Source organism: Odontomachus brunneus, unplaced genomic scaffold (genome assembly GCF_010583005.1).
Source record: "Odontomachus brunneus isolate Ranch 3 - 2012 unplaced genomic scaffold, Obru_v1 Obru_scaffold_283, whole genome shotgun sequence".
NCBI classification, from domain to species: Eukaryota; Metazoa; Arthropoda; class Insecta; order Hymenoptera; family Formicidae; genus Odontomachus; species Odontomachus brunneus.
Window position 1 is genome coordinate 80,240 of NW_022639733.1, and position 19,650 is coordinate 99,889.

Here is a 19,650-nt window from a genome sequence, read left to right on the forward strand (position 1 = left end):
TCTCTCTCTCTCTCTCTCTCTCTCTCTTCCTTCATCCCTCGCTCTCCGCGCCGGATATGACAAAAATATGATAAAAATTAAACAACTATCTGATAATACACGACACGGTCAACGGCTCTCGTTAAACAACCTAATTATAACCGCGGAGCGAGCGAGGCGCGCGTATACATGCAAATACATAGTGCATTTATATGCGCGTTCATATGCGCGTTGTTAGATAAATTCATCATCGATCGCCGTTCGATTATTTAGCAGGAGCGATTCGAAACGCGACGAGCGAACGGCGCGCACAACGACGCGCGGCTGGAAATGTCAATGGCAAACAATATGATTGATTGCCGTGTATAACGCGCGCGCGTATGCCATTTCGTGTCCGTCGCGAATACAGAACGCTCTCTCTCTTCCTCTCACACAATTTTTCTTTCTTTTTCTCTCTTTCCCAGTCGATTTTGCAGGTGGGTTCATTTTATTCGCTCATCGCGGACTTTCACATCTCAGAAGTTCATTTTGCTCATCATCATCTCTGTTTCTCTTCTCGGAAGTTCACGACGGACGTTCTTTTGTATTTCTTTCTCTTTCATGCTCTCTCTTTCTCTCGCTCTATCTCTCTCGCTCTATCTATCTATTTCGCTTTCCTTCACATCGTATAGGACGTATATCGAATTGAGACCTTTCTGTTTCAGCGACGGTCGATTGGTAGAAGGCGACCAGATATTGGCGATCGATGGGCAGCCCTTAGACTCGAACGTCTCCCATGAACAAGCGATCTCGATTCTTCAGAAGGCCCGTGGTCTGGTTGAGCTAGTCGTAGCGAGAAGCACCCAAGGTAATTACGATCTCCGTCCCGAGCGAAATCCGCTTACATTATGGTAGTGGGAGCGTCGTGCCTTCTGGCGTTTCGCTTGTAACTCGCAACGAGCGACTATACGTGTAAAGTAAACGTTGCGACGACTGAACCAATAAAAAGGTACAATCAGTTTCACTCTTTTATTAGTAAATAATTAACTTTTTAGTAAATCTTTTCTTGGTAAATAATTAACTTTTTAATAACTCTTTCTTAGTAAACAATTAATGGAAACTAATTCTTTTTTTTCTATAAAACTTTGGTTTCTCAGCGGGATTGTGAAATAATATAACAAAATTGAATATATAATCAGTAAATATTAATTATAATTTTGATGAGACATTAGATAATGTCGATTGTCAAAAATTGAACTGGAAAACGGATCATGTTTTAATTAGCGAATAATACGGACTCGATAATTGGAAGATCATTGAACAATATTATAACTTGGTGTAAAGAAATATCTTTTAGCAAAATTCCAAGGATATTTTAGAAATATTGAATACTGCTGATGTTTAAATCATTGGAACAAGATTCAGTCATCGGGACCTTAATTGTCGCGATTCCGGGTTGCGACGGACATCACACTCGCGCGGAATACGTAAGCTCATCACAGAATATCCGAGCACTATTGTGTCTGTCGTATCTCGCTGTCGCGGCACGCGCTTCTGCTATGTTGTGTTCCTGCTAGTTTTTCGCAAGCGCAGAGAAATAGCGGAAAAATATTATTCGCCACCGATGGCGACGACGTCAAAATCGCCGGTGTCGTCATAAATTTGAATTCCCGCTCGATTCCCCACGCCGCGAAGAGTTAAATTAGTTTCGCTAAGCTTTTTTCTGCGGCCCGTCGTTGCATATGGAACAGCAAACTCCGCGGTGGATTGCTCGTGCGTGTACACGTCGCGAGTGACACAGTTGATTCGAGAGAATATCGCTTTACCAATGTTAACTTTATTTCCCTCTCTCTCTCTCTCTCTTTTTTTAATTGCTTTACTCTAACAGAATTTTTTATAAATGTATTATAGCAGATATTGCAAAATTAATCCGCGCGAGTCCTCTCCCTTTCTCGTTTGACAAAATTCTTTTCTTGGAAAAGAAAAATAATGGGTTGCAATGGAATTACGGTATGAGGGTGCAAGAGTTTTCGAGCGTCACCGTATTTACGTCAATATTCAAGCACGACGCACACACCGGGGAAGTTACAGGAGAGTCGCGTACGAGTACTCTCTAAATTTCTTGGAGTTTGAGCAAGAAAATGTTCTTTCAAACAAGTGAAAATTTACTCGAAGCGATAGTAAAAATCCTCTCGCAAGGGAGAATCTCAAAGTCAAACTCTGTCGAGTGGATTCTTAATTCATGTGAGTGAATGTTTCAGTTGATTAGAGTGAATTAGTTTCAATCACAGCGGAATACATCTGTTCAGTCTTGAATGAAAATTCCAAGTGGAGAATCCACTTTGTGCGAACTCAAATTCGAGTGGCTCGACTGTCGTTCTGCCTTTGGAGTAGAAAATTCCGTACGAAGAAATTTAGAGAGTAATCTTGGAATTCGACGGAAACTAGAGCGTGGGGAACGACGCGCTTTTCTCTTCTCATCGTGAACGAATGTCTTCGAGAATAATAGAGACATTAAGTTGATTAAAAAATCTTTTTCCATAAGTATACTGAACAACTAGCAAATAAGAACAACAAGCAGTTTTTAATTAAGAATATGTCGACACGAAATGTACATCCAAAAAATAAAATCTTACTGTTAGCGGAGTTTTCTTATATATGGTGTTAAATCTTAAATAGGATTTTCCTAAAACTAAAGGGAAAATATTGTAAACATAATATTAATCCTCTTAGTTAGAAAAGGAGTACTCCTTTAGTAAAAGTTTCCGCTTAGAATATGGGATTATACGAAATAGCACTTAGCAACTGGAATACTTTTCTGGATGGCTTCAAAAGGATTGTTCTAAAATGATTTGCAACTAGAACTTATTTTCTCTTTTGAGTGTTGTAGGATATTTCCCTTTTGCTTTAAAAGAATTGTCTTGAGACCGTGTATACGAGGATTCCGCTAAGAATAAGATCATACTTTTTGGATGTGGGAAGAGATTTCGGAGTCAGTCTGATACCTCGTATTTCCGAGGTGCACTCGATGAACGGCACATTCCGCGGTGTCGTACGGTAGCCCGAATGTCCTGAAAAAGCTTGTACAATGGGCGGGACGCGGTGCGTTTGCTTGACAGACGTTGGGAGCTCTTTGCCAACGGATGAATTGTCCGGTGGTTCGAGTTCGACAGCGGCTGCAGGAGCAGCGTCGTCCATCGTCGGCGGCGGTGCCGCTGCAGGGAACAACCAGACAAACTCCGACAAGGATCAATCGGTGTCAGCGTCATCCGTCGTTACACCAGCACCGACCCCGAAGTCAAGTCAACCGGCCAGCACCACTTCGGCGGCCACCCCGACACCTACACATACGCCAACACCTACGCCGACCTCGACGCCGATACCTGGTGGCCTCGTTATCGAAAGGAGCCCCTCCGCCGTTAGCGACGCCTCCAAGAGTGGTTCTGACATGGTGGTAAGTCCCGTAGTTTTTCTTCCCTTCTCGTTTAACCCTCAACCCCGTGTTCCTTGGAACGTCCTTCCATTTTTCTCGAACGAACGCTCTCATAAGATCACGTCGTTTACAGTAACGCCGTGATCGGCGATTTTCCTTCAGATTTCTCTACTTTGCATTCGTGTATACAAGATGTCTGGTACTTAGGCGTGTGTAATACTCGTTGAACTGAATAGAAAAGTTATTTAAATCACTTTGCAAACTACCACGGTTAATTATTGAGATATTAACGGCAGAAAATCGGTCAGTCTGTGCGCGCAATGCGATGAAACGAGATCTGTAAACAGTCCGAGAAGAACAGTCTCATAGAATAGATTGCGCACTCTTACGAGATGATTGATGACAAGATTGAAGGATAGAGATATGCTAAGTCAAATACTGTCACGTAGTACTTTAGGGGGGTATGCGATAGCAGAAATAAAAGAGAAAAAGATATTTAATTAAAAATATTTAATATAAAATATTAATATAAAATGTTTATACAATATTAATATGAAATATTAATATAAAATATTTATACAATATTAATATGAAAAATATTATAAAATATTTTTCAAATAAAATTTACATCCTCTTGTCAATCGTTTATTCTACTTAAATAATAAAAAATTCCAAATTTAAGTAAATATGTTATTAATACGTACCGCGAAAAAAAAATTTTTCAGATATCTTTTCTCTTAACACGGAGAAAAATAATTTGCTGGCCCAGCAAATTTTCTGTTGGTCTAGCAAAATCTTTTCGTTGTTATATGGACAGCAAAAAGATTTGCTAAGAGTCACTATTTGCTGGATATAATTTGCTAAATCTACAAATTATTTTGTTATAAGAACCATGATGGATTTATATAAGCAGTTGCAATTTTGCTCCGATAGCAAATAAATTTGCTAAGGATGCATTATTTTGCATCAATAGAAAATTAATGTGATTCTTAGACAAATACATTCAACAAATTTTTTCTATCCTGCCAACAAAACTACTTCTGCTCTGATAACAAATAATTTGTAAAATTAATTATGTCAACTAAATTTTTTTTATGTCACTACGAATATGCAGTAGCAACGACGATTTTGCTAAAAGAGCAAAATTATTTTTCTCCGTGAATGCATTACTGAATATTGTTAATTTTTTTTGTTAGAGTAACAAGAAGATATGGTTGGCGTCGAAAGTAATTTTATAATTTTTGATAAGAGATCAACCATATTTTTTTTCTCAGTAGTGCCGTATGATATTCCTTCACGGAAAAAAAAGATTTGCTAATATATAGACAACTAAAAATATTAACTGCAGGAGCAATTTTTTTGCTTTTAAAGCAAAGTTATTTAGTTGTGATAGCTAAAAGATTTGCTAATATTATATATAATATATAATATATTATATAATATTAATATTATATATTAATATTATATATAATTTATAATATATTATATAACATTAATATTATATACATATAATATTAGCAAATCTTTTAGCTATCACAACTAAATAACTTTGCTATGAAAGCAAGAAAATTTGCTCCTGCAGTTAATATTTTTAATTATCCATATATTAGCAAATCTTTCTTTTTCCGTGTTTTCCCATTATATACCCAATTAAGGAATTTCTTTTGGAATGCTCAGAGTTACGCGTGTGAGAGTTAACGAAGCTATGGGATCTCGTTCGACGACGTTCCCCCCGACGGCGTGTACCCTCGTCGACGCCGTGAATGTTCGTAGCACGGGAGATAACTAGACATTATTCTGCCGTGAAGGTCGTCCTTTATCGCCGCGACGAAACGATCGTGCTCGTCGCTCTGTTCTTCCCCCGTCGGCGGCACGATTCTTCGGATATTTTCTCTTAGCGCAAAACGGTCGCTCTGAATCCTTCCCCGCGTGAAGGTCCTATCCCATCGTCTCTTAATAAGCGTGCTCCCCTCTCGACTACGGCCTTTCTCATTTTATCCCGTGATTCGCAGTCGACAGGGAGCCCGGTGATCGAGCTTTTTCGAGCTAATCCTCGCGCACGCGGATGCTTCTCGTCTTTCTTCTCCTCCTTTTTCTCTTTCTGTACTCAGTATTGGACTAAGGGTGCACCTGCTGGGTCGAAAGAAATATTTGCGGTAAAGCCGCTCACTCGAGTGTCGACGAAATCCGCCGATAAAATCCCAATCGATGTACCGAGACGTAATTGGCCTCATTTGGGCGTCGCTCTCCTTCTCTCATTTTCTTTTCTTCTTTTTTTTACCACCCTTCCTTCCTGCGCCTTCTGTCGTGATAATAGGAACAGTGGCGCGGCTGCGACGGGAATAGAATTATTGGTGGAGCCTTGAGCGGCCACCTCGAGGCAATACACTCCGGCCAATAGTATTTATCTTATATCTGCTATCGTCGATATTGCGCGACGATATCGCGCGCCACGAATGGCATCGAGTGGCTCTTCTACGAAATTATTACTCATTGGACGTTGAACGTACAGTTTATTCCCGGCTGTCCTCCCATTGGCTCTAGGTTGCGTGATGGCTCATGGACATTTGTTTTCTGTATCTCGCGAGCATTTATGAATATTTTTAACTTTCTACAATTTCCTTCGCGAACTCGTACGTTGTTGTTGCTGTTGTTGTTACTATTGACTGCCTCCGCTGTCACACATTTCAGCTGGCGGAGAGCAACGCGCACGACACGAAATATTATTACTTCGCGCAATCAAATCGATATGTACCAGCCCATCACAGTCGAGCGCGCCCCTCGTGTGTCTTTTGCAGAATAAATTCTAAACAATTAATCGGGGGCCTCGCTCGAGGCTATTAATTTTCCAGTGAGGGAGAATTTTCGATCAACCACCACCGACGCCAGCGTCCGGGCCAGCGATTCCTCTTGACTCCCTTCGACATTCGATATATATCTATAGATCGAAAGGTTTTTTTTTTCTTCTTTTTCAATAGCAGACAAACCGAGCGCCCATTCGCGCTACCTTCGCCTCCCCCTGCACCCTCGTCGCCTTCCCGCCGGCAGTCTTCCAGCGTGATAATAGGAACAGCGGCGGCGGTTTGCGCGACGGAAATAGAATTATCGGTAAAGAGTTTCGCGCGCTTGACGCCCTCCGAGAGCGACGTCGGTTCTGCAGGCAAGGTTTGCGTGATCTTTAAAATTTATTGCCCATTACCGGCTGCGAGCGGGGTAGAAACTGTGGAATCATTCATCCCGTCGGGAATACCACTTCGATGAGGCTTTTAATAGTGACAGATTGACAATTTCGCGCGCAAATTAGATCCATGATTTGCGTCTGTGTATATATATATGTGTGTGTGTGTGTGTGTGTGTGTGCACGCGCGCACTGACTGAGATAGTTGCACGAGCAATGGAAATTTTGAGATTGACGGGGTAAAATGTACGCGGTACTGCTTTTGGAGAGTTTTTTTATTCGAAGCCTCTTAAGTCTAATCTACATTATACTCTTTGCTTCCTGTTTCTTATTCTTTATCCTTTTCTAACTAAAGACTCAAGGTTTAAATCAGAAATAAATAAAGAGAAAGAAACAGGAAGCGAAGAGCATATTGCAAATCAAGCTTTACTTAGGGCGTTGTTACTTCTACGAGAGACGATTGGGAGAACTGATCTGGATGATGCTCACCACGTTACATCGAAATATCGATGTAATGTATATAAATGTATAAAATAGAATGTCTGTCTGTATGTTCCCTATAAACTCTTAAACCCTTTGATCGATCTATACCATAAAACGTGGACACCTCGCTCTCTCTGATTTTATTCTCTTAATACTTTGTGATAACTCGGGCAATGCCGAATAGTTTAAGCTAGTAATACCTAATTCTTAACAAATAACTAAATTCCTTAATATCTAAAAAATTTACAGTTAGTTCTTAGTTCTACTAACAATTTAGATATACTGGGTATTTGTTTAGGATGCGCATGAATTAGAGATTGGATATTAAACTATTGTAAAGTAAGTAAAATTTAGGAATTTGAAATATGTTTGTAGGTAATTAAAAAAAAAGTTTTGGAAGAAGAGTCTAGCAGAATATGGATTGCAGTATATAATAGCGCATAGCTTTTCTCTCTCTCTCTTACTCTATTCTACTTTCTTTTTTCTTCTCTCTCTCTCTCTCTCCCCTTCTCCCATAAATTTCGACACTTGTTCCGCGATCAATTTCATTCGATGGAGCGGTTTAACACTTTCGCCGTTGCACGAAGTTTGCACAACATCGCGCGTTATACTATCGATAATGATCACTGGAAGTGAGAGTGCTCATAAACAAGGCGAGTTCAGCGTTCGGGATTTACTGCAAATTGAGCTTTCCGGATATCAGAGATCACGCGAACGTTGATTCAAACGCTCGTCCGATCCACCTCGCGCAAGAGAGAAAATGCGTAAATGAGCAAAGGCGTGTTTGACGACGACTGTTTCTCTCGATACATTTATCGGCTTACGAAGAATATTAGAGAGCCAATATTTACGTTAATCGCAGTCGCGAGAAACGCGTATACTAACGACGACTCTAAGTTAAACAAACTCCGGGTATATTTGAGTACACCTGACGACGCGTTTATTTCTTTGACGGCGCAAAACACAAACGTCACGCTTGATTGATCGAAGGTCAGTGACTGTTCTTCCCTCCCCTCTCTCTTTCTTTCTCTCTCGCTCTGTCCTGATATCGAGGACGAGAATAGAGTTATGGACGGCAACTTCCGGCGCTGTCAGTGCAGCTCGACGGAAAGGCGGTCGAATGAAATTTTATTGCAACTATCAATGCATTATTCAGCGTGCCGTTACGATACACTAATGGAGAGTTGTTAGTACCTCCGATTCCCAGTAGTGCAGGCATCGAACCGATCGTCCCGCGACGTCCGCCGCGACGTTCCGTCAGTTGCGCTTTCGTTATCGTGTCGCAACATGCCTTCCTCCACGAACGTTTCTCCCGAAAGCCCGCAAATTAAATTAGAAACACGAAACAACGTTTCCGTGGCGGGGCGGGTAGCTCGCAACTTTTCGGTCTCGCTCGAGCAGCCGCCCTGTTTCCTCGCGGGAATGTATATTACAACAAAATGGAGATTAAGCGAGTTCTGATACACTTAAAAATTAAATGAAGAGCAGAAGCTTACGGTTAGTTCGAGATGCGTGTTCTCGAGACGCTCGATATCGCTGAAAGTTAATATTAAAGCAGGATAAGAGAAAGGCAACGGCCACTTCAGGGCCATCTTGGAATACCCAGAATGATGGTGAGTTCCAGGAATACACTGAGAAAAAATACTTGAAAAATTATTTGTGAGATACAGAGTTCATTTCTGCAAAAGAAAATTTCTTTCTTTCTTTGTGAATAAACTTTATATCCCATAAACAAGTTTTCAAGTATTTTTTTCTTAGTATTATGTTTTAGCGCAACGCGGAATGTTTTTAAATAATAACATTATTTGTAAATAATTTGATATTACTTCGATATGTTCCAATTGATTGTCATTTAAAATATAACAGGCCTGAGACTTTGATGTCAGTGAAAGTGTCACAGGTTATTAATATTTTTCGCTTCTTGAGATCGGATAAACCTGGCCGAAGAAATTGTGCAAATCACCCGAATCGAGGCGTCAACGTCTCAGGCCTGTTACACTTTAAAGGACAGATGACAATTAACTCGAACCAATCGAAATTGCATTCGTAAGTATTTTTCCGCGTTGCTCTAAGAAGTGTATGTATTCCTGAAATTCATCTCCATTCCGCGCCTATTAAATAGTGGCCTAACTCCTTGATGCAGCCGGCGTTAACAACACGATGGCGATTGATCGTCGGCTTCCTCTTTCTGCACGGACGTTCCGCACGACGGGAGAGTCGAGAGGGAGGGAAGGAGACGGGCGAGAGGACGGGAATTCCGATGAAACTTCACTACTTATCCCGAAACTAATTCCGCGCCGTAAGGAACGATTATCGGATATACCTCCAAACTCCCCCTGAAGCGTCCTCTTAGCAGCAGCCTTTAACGCCGACGACGACATGACGCGAATCCCGATGCGCGACGCGACGTGATCTCCGCCAAAATGAATTTCTTGCTCCGCGATCTACCGGTAAACGCGCGTGTCCGGCCGCGTGTTTAATCTTCCGTTAGAGTGTGAGCGCATACACGCCGCGAGCTCGCATTTGCCCGACACCCGCAGTGTAAATCACTCTCAGCTTTGTCTCTCTCTCTCTTTGTCTTCCTCCTTCTCTCCTTCCTTCTTGCTCCTCGACGTGGTTTTCGTCCCTACAGCGCGGAGCGACACATCGTGGGATTTTCGATGTGCACGTCGTTTCGCAAACGCTAACGCGAATGTATATGTGTGTGTATGTGTGTATGTGTAAAAGAGAGAGAGAGCGTGCTAAGCAATTACCGGGTCATGAAAATTTATTGAGGCTCGCGTTTTAACGAGCCAATAACCGCGGCGTTCGTATTTAATCCGGGAAACGTCTGAGCGCGATGCGGCCGCCAGGGTAAAAACGCTTTAATTAAATCCGACCGATTGTTTGATGTGTTGCCTGGTAAATTGGAAGTGCGGCGAGACGCACCCGAGGCTGCTTGCTTGCCTGACTGCTCCAGCGAATTTCAAACTTTGCCCGATAACGAACAGAACGCAGGGCGGTGTGGTCTTCGCTCGTGCGGCTCCTCGTCTCTCTTCGCATATTTTAGAGCGACGGGAAATGAAGGAATTATCCGACAATAGAATAGTGTTATAATATCGCGTTGGAGAAGAGCTGTTTTATGACGAGCGGAAGCGCCGAGCCCCGCGCGACTCGGATCGTTTCCCGACGCGATATCCTCGTGCAAATATCCAGACGTGCGTCGCGACATTTGGCGGGCGAGAGACGAGAGCAAGCAGCCTGGCGTCGATCGATCATTCCCCGACTAGGAGATCCACCGCGAGAGGCGGATGCGTTAGCTATTGTGCTCTCCTCCGAGGAGAGATATCGGCAATCGGAACGTTAATATTAAATAGGTCGTTAATTGTGGCCGCAGACGATAACGAAGTAAACCCTGGAGAACCAATCAAATTTAATGACCTGATGTATATATATGTATATGGCAGGCTGAGATTACTGCGTCGGCTCGCCGCTGCTTATTGCTTCTATTATTGATCTCAGACAAATTGTTATTATTATACGGCGAACACCGTGACGTGCGATTGCGAGATCCACCGTCGAGATCGATTGGATCGCGAGTCGTTAAATCACCCACTTTGGTTTGATATCCACGCGTTCGTTAACGCATCCGTTAATCGTCACGGTCGCGCAATTAGTGTGTTCCCGTTGCGTAACTCGGATGTTACTGTGATATTTTCAGCACTCGGCTACCCTTAAAACACTCGTGGTTATTAGTAAGTAGCTTATTAGCCATTCATTATTTGTTATTGTTATTACAATGAATTTTAATTAAAATATAATAATGATTTAATGCAATAAATGTTTAAACTAATAAAATGTGAGGATAATTTTAATTACAGTTTGGGTTTTAATTAAAATTTATTTCAGTAACGATGACGAATAATGAACGAGCATTCTAGACTCGCCAACTGCTCGCTAACTTATTACCTGAATGACACCCGCGAGATTGTGCGCTGAAAATATATCGAGAGAAAAAATACCTAAAAAGTAAGAAATATTTATTCGATGGGCACTAATAACATATTTATTGATACATATACTTACTGAAATTCATATTATCTTATTTAACTAGAAAGCAATTCATTTAAGCATTTCGTGCAAGTATTACTTAGCTCAGAAGCTAAGGTTTTAAGAAAATGTATATTTTCTTATTTGAACATTTATTTTATATTATTTTAGTCCAAGTAGATATGTGTGTGCCGCCACAGAAAAATGTTTTTATTTCTCTCATTGCACTAAGGAAAAAGATAGCGCGAACATTTGTGAAATGAAAGTTTGTTTCACAGGAATAAACTTTATTTGAGAGAAACAAGCTTTATATCCCACAGATAAATTTTCAAATTTTTTTTCTCAGTGTGTGTATAGTAATATCCAGGTTATGTAACGGTAGCGTTAATTGCGTTCAGCACCAATTCGTTCATTATCTATAATCATTGTTAAAATAATGAACGAGCGTATTAGAATGATTATATCTATTTAACATAACGAGGCGGCATCTCCGAACGGATACTCCAGATAAGAGTCGTAGTGTAAACGTAATTCTTCTGACGTATAGTAGCGAGCTCAAGCAGTAAGAAAATTAATTAGTCACTCTTCCGAGGATATTATAGAACTTTGTTATCAGAAAATGGATCGACATTCTGCGGTAATCAATTCTTTTGTTTCATATTTGCTACTCATATGTTTTAGGAACTGAAATGCTGAAGTGCTGTTGAAACCTTTGTAATGTTTTTAGCGAAATTTACTGTGCTGCTCAACAAGATAAACACTTACAGTCTACCACAAACCTAGTAAAATCGAGAAGAATTGATATGAAATAAAACCACAATACTCTCTCGGTGTACATTGCCGTTAATTCTCGAACGTGACTGAAGCCGCCGCTGAGCGCAATTATTTTCCTACATGTTACATTCAACCGCAAAGGACGAGTTGCCAGCGACACGCTCGGAGGAGGTGCACGCGTTTCGTCATGTTTTCAAGCGCAGGCGGGAGAGAAGGGGGAAATGTCGCGCATTAATCTAGCTCTTAAGCACGACGTCGACACGACAAACCGAATTTCTCGTCGTTACCGAAAATCCCGAGTAATCCTGTTCGTTTCGTTAACTTCGTTAAAATATGCCACGGCGCCGTTCTCGCCATCGTTACCCTCATTTCCCGCCGTCATACTTTATCCTCATTAGCCCTTTCTTTCCGCGGCGGTGAGTTATGAATGGTTTCGTTAGTGTCATCATAACTGAGGATGCGTGCGAGCCGCGAAAAGGAGCGATGTATCTGCGATTATTCGAGAGAAAAAGAGCCGCCTCTCTGTGCTCTCTTTCTTTCTCTCTACGGTGGAAGATTCGCGGAAATTTATTCAGCGCGCGCCACGTGTGCTCGCAGCGAGCAGTCTCTCAATAGAGCTAATCTCGCCGCTAATTAAATCTGAAAAAAGCCGCGACTCGCAAGACCGAGCAAGAAGCTCCCCCAGCGGGCGATTAAGCCGCTAACGATCGCGCCGAAATTAAAATTAAAAGGGAGCGGCTCTCTCGTGCCTTTGTGCTCTCATCTTGATCGATAGGGCTGGTTCGCCGATTCGTAATAAAATTTTCATGAAAATGGCAGCCGCGACAGTTCGGGCTGCCATTGTGCCACAGCTGGTCGCTCCACAAGGCTGATGAAGTGCTCGATGATATCGGTGGGGCGTCCTTTTTCCTTTCTTTAATAAAAGACGCGATCTCTTTTCTTGTGCAGTTGAATACGGAATGGGCTCAAGTTGAAGTGATAAACCTAATCAACGATGGCAGCGGTCTTGGATTCGGCATCATTGGCGGACGTAGCACCGGCGTCGTCGTCAAGACGATTCTTCCAGGCGGTGTTGCCGATCGCGTGAGTAAATCTTGTAGTACTGATGAATATCTGATCTGTGAGTACTGATGAATATGTCAGGTCAATCGAAAAGTTTGCCTCGGCTTTCAGTAAGTGGCATTATACATGTGTAATGCAAACATCAGTGCTGATAACGTTCTTTTGTTGGAACATAAGTGCGCGGAATAAAAACATTTAGTTTTTAACCAAATGTTAGTTACCAGGACTTATTTGAAAGACTCTCTTTATAAACTCTTCCCGAGTCGAAATTTTGATGTTACTTTGACGCTCTTAAGGATACTTTGCGCCTATTTAGTTTATAGCCTAGGTAAAACGATACTTATTACGATTACTTTGACGATATTGATACTAATTAACTTCTCTTTTGAATTTTTAACTCTACCTTGTCAAAATTTTGACGCTACTTTGAAGATCTTAAAAATAGTTTCAGTCTACTTAGATAATCTATAACCTAGGTGAAAACTATTTTGACGATATTGACACCCGAGTCGAAATTTTGACCCTATGTTGAACCTTGAATTCAACAATGCAGTAGGAGCTAAGATAGCAAAGTAGGTTTAATTCTAATGATATAATTTACTCCTACTTTGACCCTGATGATGTTTGAAATTTCCGCTTTCGTTTTCTTTACGTCAAAGTAGGTTGTATCTTAGGTAGGATCTTAGGAAGTAAAGTAGGTTTAGTTGCAAACCTCTATTGAAGCTTTAGCTCCTACATAGAATATATGTATTTTATAGAATTCAAGATTCAACATAGGGTCAAGATTTCGACTCGGAAATGAATGTCAATATCATGAAAATAAGTTTCATCTAGGTTGCAGATTATCTAAGTATTTTTAAGCTCAAACTAGTAGGCTCAAACTATTTTTAAGAGCGTCAAAGTAGCGTCAAAATTTTAACAAGGTAGAGTTAAAGATTCAAAAGAGAAGTTAATGAGTATCAATATGGTCAAAGTAGATTTTATCTAGGCTATAAACCGTCTAAGTAGACGCAAACTGTTCTTAACAGCGTCAAAGTAGCATCAAAATTTTGACTCGGGATTCATTTCCGAGTCGAAATTTTAATCCTATGTTGAACCTAGAATTCTATAAAATACATATATTTTATGCTGGAGATAAAGCTTTAATAGAGGTTCGCAACTGAACCTACTTTACTTTCTAAGATCCTATTATTATACAACTTACTTTGACGCTAAAGAAAGCGGAAATTTCAGACATCATCAGAGTCAAAATAGGAGTAAATTATATCATTAGAATTAATTATATCATTAGAATTAAAATTAACCTATTTTGTTATCTTAGCTGTGGTGTATAATTCAAAGTTCAACATAGGGTCAAAATTTTGACTTGGGTTTGATATGTGTTTTTTACATAATTATGTAAAACAGATTTAGGAATTATTTGGAAAAAAATGTTTGCTGTTACGTACATATGACGCTGGTAGCAAACGTGTTAACGTAGCATTGGTATTAAAAGTCGGAGCTTTTTGCATCCACATTGATTTTATATACCCGGAAAAGACAGTACGGCTGACCTGCACATAAATTTGGTTGCGCCAACCAGATCCAATATTGAGTTCGTTTGGCGTAATCAGATTTATGTGCGGGTCAACCGTGTTGTTTTTTCCGTGTATTTTTAACGTGGATATATTACGTTTTGATAAGTACAGGCGTACCTCTGTACTTTTTAATGCAATTCCTCCGTGCTCGCGCGCTCTTTATAACGTCAATTCGGCCACGGACTTAATTCTCAGCAGCGCAGTCACTTCAATCACTGCTTTAACTTTTGATGAGTTACCGACTTAATCGTGAGGTGCGCCGAGGCGTCGCGTGCACCTTCCACTCTTTTTTTTTTCTTTTTACCCTTTCTATCTCCCTTGCTGCCGTCAAACTTCCCCGCCGTCGGACTCTCGCGGCGCGTTTGCTCAACAATCTAACGGACTGTCTGTAGCGTGCGGCACGAACGTGGACCTATAGATTTGATTTCGACATCAAACGCATGCCCCGAGGTGACTTACGGCGCAGAGGAAACTCGCCCTCTCGAAGGGGACAAAAAAATAACTGAGGGATTGCGAAGCGAGAGGAATCCGGAACGCAAACGTTTGCTCTCCGGATGATAGTCGCGGAAATTAAACGCTCCTTTTCGCATTGTATGCCGCAGGATAATCGACTCCAGAGCGGGGACCACATATTGCAGATCGGCGAGGTCAATCTACGCGGGATGGGCAGCGAGCAGGTCGCCGCGGTTTTACGGCAATCGGGCACACACGTGCGGCTGGTTGTCGCGCGACCCGTGGAGCCGACTTCGCCGGATTATCAGGTACTCTTTTTTTGTTCCGCGCGTTCCTCCACGTTCGGCGCCGCCCTGTTTTCTTCATTCGTGCTGAAGCAACCACCCCAAGGGGATGATCGTGCGTCCGAGGTAGCTCTGACAATCGGCCGATCGCGCGGCTTCTCTTTAACCACCCATCTTTCCTTTGATGTTTATTTACGCAAAAAAGAATACGCCAATGATTGAAAATGTTAATGTTTAAGCCGCGCAATTCGTTCGCTGGCAGGGCGCGCACCGCACGAAGAGAACTATGGATATCACGAGAATAAATAAGAAATTACATCACTTGTTCAAATAAGGTTGCCAAATAACGAAATATTAATATAAGTCATTAAAATGTGTCAAACTCATTACTGTCTATCATTTTCAAGTCGCAGCAGAGACAACTGTATTTCTTTAAACGCTATTACTTATATCACAAAATATGCTCAAAAATGTCAAAGCGTATATATAGATGGTCAAAAGTATGGAACCTGTCCTCCTAATATCAACATGCGAATGTCAACTAGATAAACATCCGCACGAACTTCTGGTCCAACTCGATATTTGTTCTGCAGATCACAACAGACAGACAGCAATATTTTCTTAGTCGAGGCAGCAATATCGCCGGAAAGTTTCTGGACACCATTCCGAGACACTGAAACGTATCAATGGGTGATACGACAGATGTTAAAAGTTACTCCGCTTACTTTAGAAAACTTGCAAAACGTATATGCGAAAGTATATTTTCCATTGCGACACAATACAGTAACGGATATTGATGCGTCTTAGATGTGCCAGGTGGATGGTGTCCAGAAACTTTCTGACAGTACTGTACACATGTACGTGAGGATGTACTAACTGAACATCACGTATCACAAGAACTGTGGCTGCAGCACAGATATTGCAAATGGGGTTGCAACGGCAACTCTTAATGCCGTATCTATTTCACTTGAAGTCATACGAATGTTCTCACTAACCGTAGGATGCGGCAACCATAGAGCAGTTTTCCCCGTGAGGGAGTAATTAAACTCCGAGCGAAGCTACACTCGAATTTATTTTCATGCGGTTTCGTTAATTTATTTAACGATCGTGCCGTGCGTTCCCGTCGCTGCTTGCAAAATTCATCGAGTTCTACGTGTGCGCGCTCTCTCTCTCTCTCTCTCTCTCTCTCTCTCTCTCTCTCTCTCTCTCTCTCCTGTTGCCGCGGAAGGACGCGCGCGCAACTACACGTTTCCGCTTCCGCGGGATTTAAACAAGACGGTCCTCTTTAAGAAACGAAAACAGCTTGTGTTCTTCTTTTCTCCGTGCAATTCTTTCCTCGGGACCGTCCGAAGGCAGGCAGGCAGACAGGAAGAAGGAAGGATGGAAGGGGCGAACGAGCGCGCGGATAACGTTTTAAAACTCGGTCCATTTGTCAGCCGGGCGCAAATTAGAAGCGAGAAACGCTTCCGCGCTCGTATGCCGGCTCGTCGTCCTGCACAAGGCTACATATTTAAGTAGACGAGCGTTAGGTGCGCGATGCGATCCATTAAATTCCAACGCGGGGGTTTAAGATGTCGGCCGTGCCTGGAGATTGATGGGGTACCGCACGGCTCGCGTACGTCATTGTCAAGGCGCCTTATTGACTGTCGGTACTGGCGCGATTCGCCCGGTGTTCACGTGTGTAATTGTGTTAAATTGCGAGCCATTACGGCGATACGGATGCGAGTGCAACTCGATCGATATCGCGCAACTCGGGCAGCACGACTCCAGACGACGACGACGACGACTCGTACGAAGACTCGCGTTCTCTTGCTCCCTTCGCGAGGCTGGCGGAGACTAACGACTGGGTCGAAGACGTCGCGGGGGAGGGACCAGAGGGAGGAGAGAACGGGAGGTCGAGAGCGAGGAAAAATATGTCGGGTTTTCGGGAGCGTCCCACGACCAGCTGTGTAATTCGGAGATTATGAATAATGCACGGGGATATTTGCCGCACGTTCCATTATTTTCAGTGGCAAAATACGCGCGCGGCCGTCCCGCGCGAGTAACGCACGCGCATGACGTTGTGTCGGACGGACAAGAGTCCGGAATTTCTCATGCTCTCACGTGGAATTGCGGGAAATAGAAATTGCCCGGGCCGCACCGCCCGCGCGGAATTAAACTCGAAATTCGGACGATAGAGGAAACCGCCGCTCGAGTTTATCTTTCGTTATAAATTAGCTGTTTACGGTGTGTGTGTGTGTGTGTGCGCGCGAGAGATAGGCACGGAGAATGCCGAAGAGTACGGAATGAGATCCGCGAGCTTTAATTTTAGCAACAGCGGGCATAATTAACCTTCGGAACATGCCTGGTCTCCGCGGGAAAGCGGCCATATTTTCGCGGGAACAAAGTATCTCCGTTCACACTCTCCGCCGACTGCTCTTCGGTGAGGCGCGCGTTCGCCCGGCAAATAGACGGGACGAACGAGAGGAGAGGAACGAGAGAATAAAAAAAGAAAACAAGAATAAATGAAAAAAGAATAGAAAGAAAAAGATAACGCCGAAGCGCCCTCGACACTCCCGCAATGCTGCGCGAGGGAAAAAGCGCACACGTCCTCGGCTTTTCGCTCCCGGGCTTTCAATTTCTATCGCCTGATCGATATTTATATCCCGCGCTCCGCGTATAATTCGACCACCGTACTCCGCGCGAATATTAAACAGCGCGCGACCGGTACTGTCACCAAGCTACGATGACAAACGCCTTTCGCCGAACAATTTTCTCTTCTTTCTCTCTCTTTCTCTCCTTGTCTTTGCTTATCTCTCCCTATCTCACTTTTTCTCACTTTCTTTCTCTCTCTCTCTCTCTCTCTGTCTGTCTCTGTTTCTCTCCTTCTCCCCCGTCTCTTTTTTTTTTTGAAAAGCTTGTAACAAACTGTCCCCGTTGCTTGTTGACTTGTAAATATCACTTGTTGAGGTCTGATAAAATTCCCTCGAGGCCCCGGTCGCGCGTCGCTGCGAAACGAGGTGTGATAAAGCTCGCACCGGCGCGACATGGTGCGTCTGTGAAAGTTAAAAAACGGAGGCAAAATGGCGCATCCGAATAAAATTTGTCGGTCTTCAATTCGCTGAAAGATATAGACGACGGCAAGTGCAGGAACGTTTGTTGAAAAGCGGCAAACGGCGAAGATTTTTAGGTCTGACGCTACACCCCCGAGGTTAGGCGTTTTTAACTTTGACCGGACGTGAGCTTTTTTTTCATTTCCATCTGCTGTAAAAAGCTCTTTCTCCGTAAACCGATACCGCCGCCACACGGTATTGCATTGTGCCGCAATCCGTTCGCACGTGGGATTAACACGCGCAACGATCGTTGTTATTCCGTGCGCGGTCCCGCCGCACCGCCCCCGTAATCCTCGTGAATTCTGCGAGGAAAGAGCCGAAGAGCGCTAGTTAACGTTCAACATTCACCCGGAGCTTTGTCGAAACTCCTCCGCGTATCTCGGGCTCTCGTTTACGGGACACACACCGGCGACCGTTCGATCCCGACGTCGGAAAGAGAGAAAGACAGGCGCGTCTAGTTTCTATAAATCCAAGCGCGACGCGACCGAACGACGAGGGGACGCGCGTAAAATTTGCCCGTTGTGCTTCCAGGCTCTCGGGAGTCACGCTCCGATCGTCCCTACGAAAATCCTCGGGGATCCGGACGAGCTGGACAGGCATCTGGTGCACAGCGTCTCGGACAGTTACAACGCGCGACACGCGCAGGGTGACTCGAGCTACGACGGATACATGTATTCGCAGGAATCCGACATTGAAATGCACGTGAGTGTGTATGTGTGTGTATACACCAACGGCCCAAGAACCACGGCGATTGTCGCATTTCTCCTCCGTCGCGTGGCGACGCGAACCCACCCTCTCTTCCTCTTCCCTTTGTTCCTTTTCCCGCCCCTACCTGCCTCCCGTTGAGATGAGAGGAGACGCGACGGGGAGAGAAGAGATGAGTAGGGAAGAGAAGAGACGAGAAATCGTTTCTTCCTGTCGCGGCGTACCAGCGTGACATGGGAAAATTTTTCTGCCTCAGGCAAGACCCGGTCTCATCATGGACGTGGTACGCAACCCAATGCCAATTGGAGCGATGCCAGTTATACCGGCGGTGCCACTTCCGGTGCAGCTGCAGGATCTACCGATGCTCACCATGGAGCCCCTTGATATTAATTCACTGCCAGAAATGGAGCGCTTCACGGTCGAACTTACGAAGGACATCTACGGCCTCGGGATCACGATCGCCGGATACGTCTGTGAGAAAGGTAACGTTAGCCCGATAGCGTGACGGTATCGAAAGCTACCTCCATGAGAGAGATACTCTCTCGACGTCTTTTCGAGAGAGAACGTGACCGGGCTATCTGCACGAAGAAGTCGCGGTTGATAGAGTCGCGCGAATCGATTG

General features: G+C 43.3%; 1 protein-coding gene across 9 annotated transcripts in view; it reads left to right on the forward strand.

The window, feature by feature from the left end:
- LOC116853160 (multiple PDZ domain protein-like) overlaps nt 1–19,650 on the forward strand; it is a 150,136-nt gene that overhangs the window by 75,074 nt on the left and 55,412 nt on the right. For 8 of the 9 annotated variants that reach the window (XR_004379915.1, XM_032834067.1, XM_032834071.1 and 5 more), the window contains 6 exons: nt 684–826; nt 3,078–3,412; nt 12,804–12,938; nt 15,097–15,255; nt 18,855–19,025; nt 19,285–19,510. Coding sequence is in view for 8 of the 9 variants with exons in the window: in XM_032834067.1 (XP_032689958.1) it covers nt 684–826; nt 3,078–3,412; nt 12,804–12,938; nt 15,097–15,255; nt 18,855–19,025; nt 19,285–19,510 (1,169 nt within the window). In the remaining variant the exon portion in view is untranslated. The remainder of the gene's footprint in view (nt 1–683; nt 827–3,077; nt 3,413–12,803; nt 12,939–15,096; nt 15,256–18,854; nt 19,026–19,284; nt 19,511–19,650) is intronic. The other variant, XM_032834072.1, reaches the window with a different exon arrangement.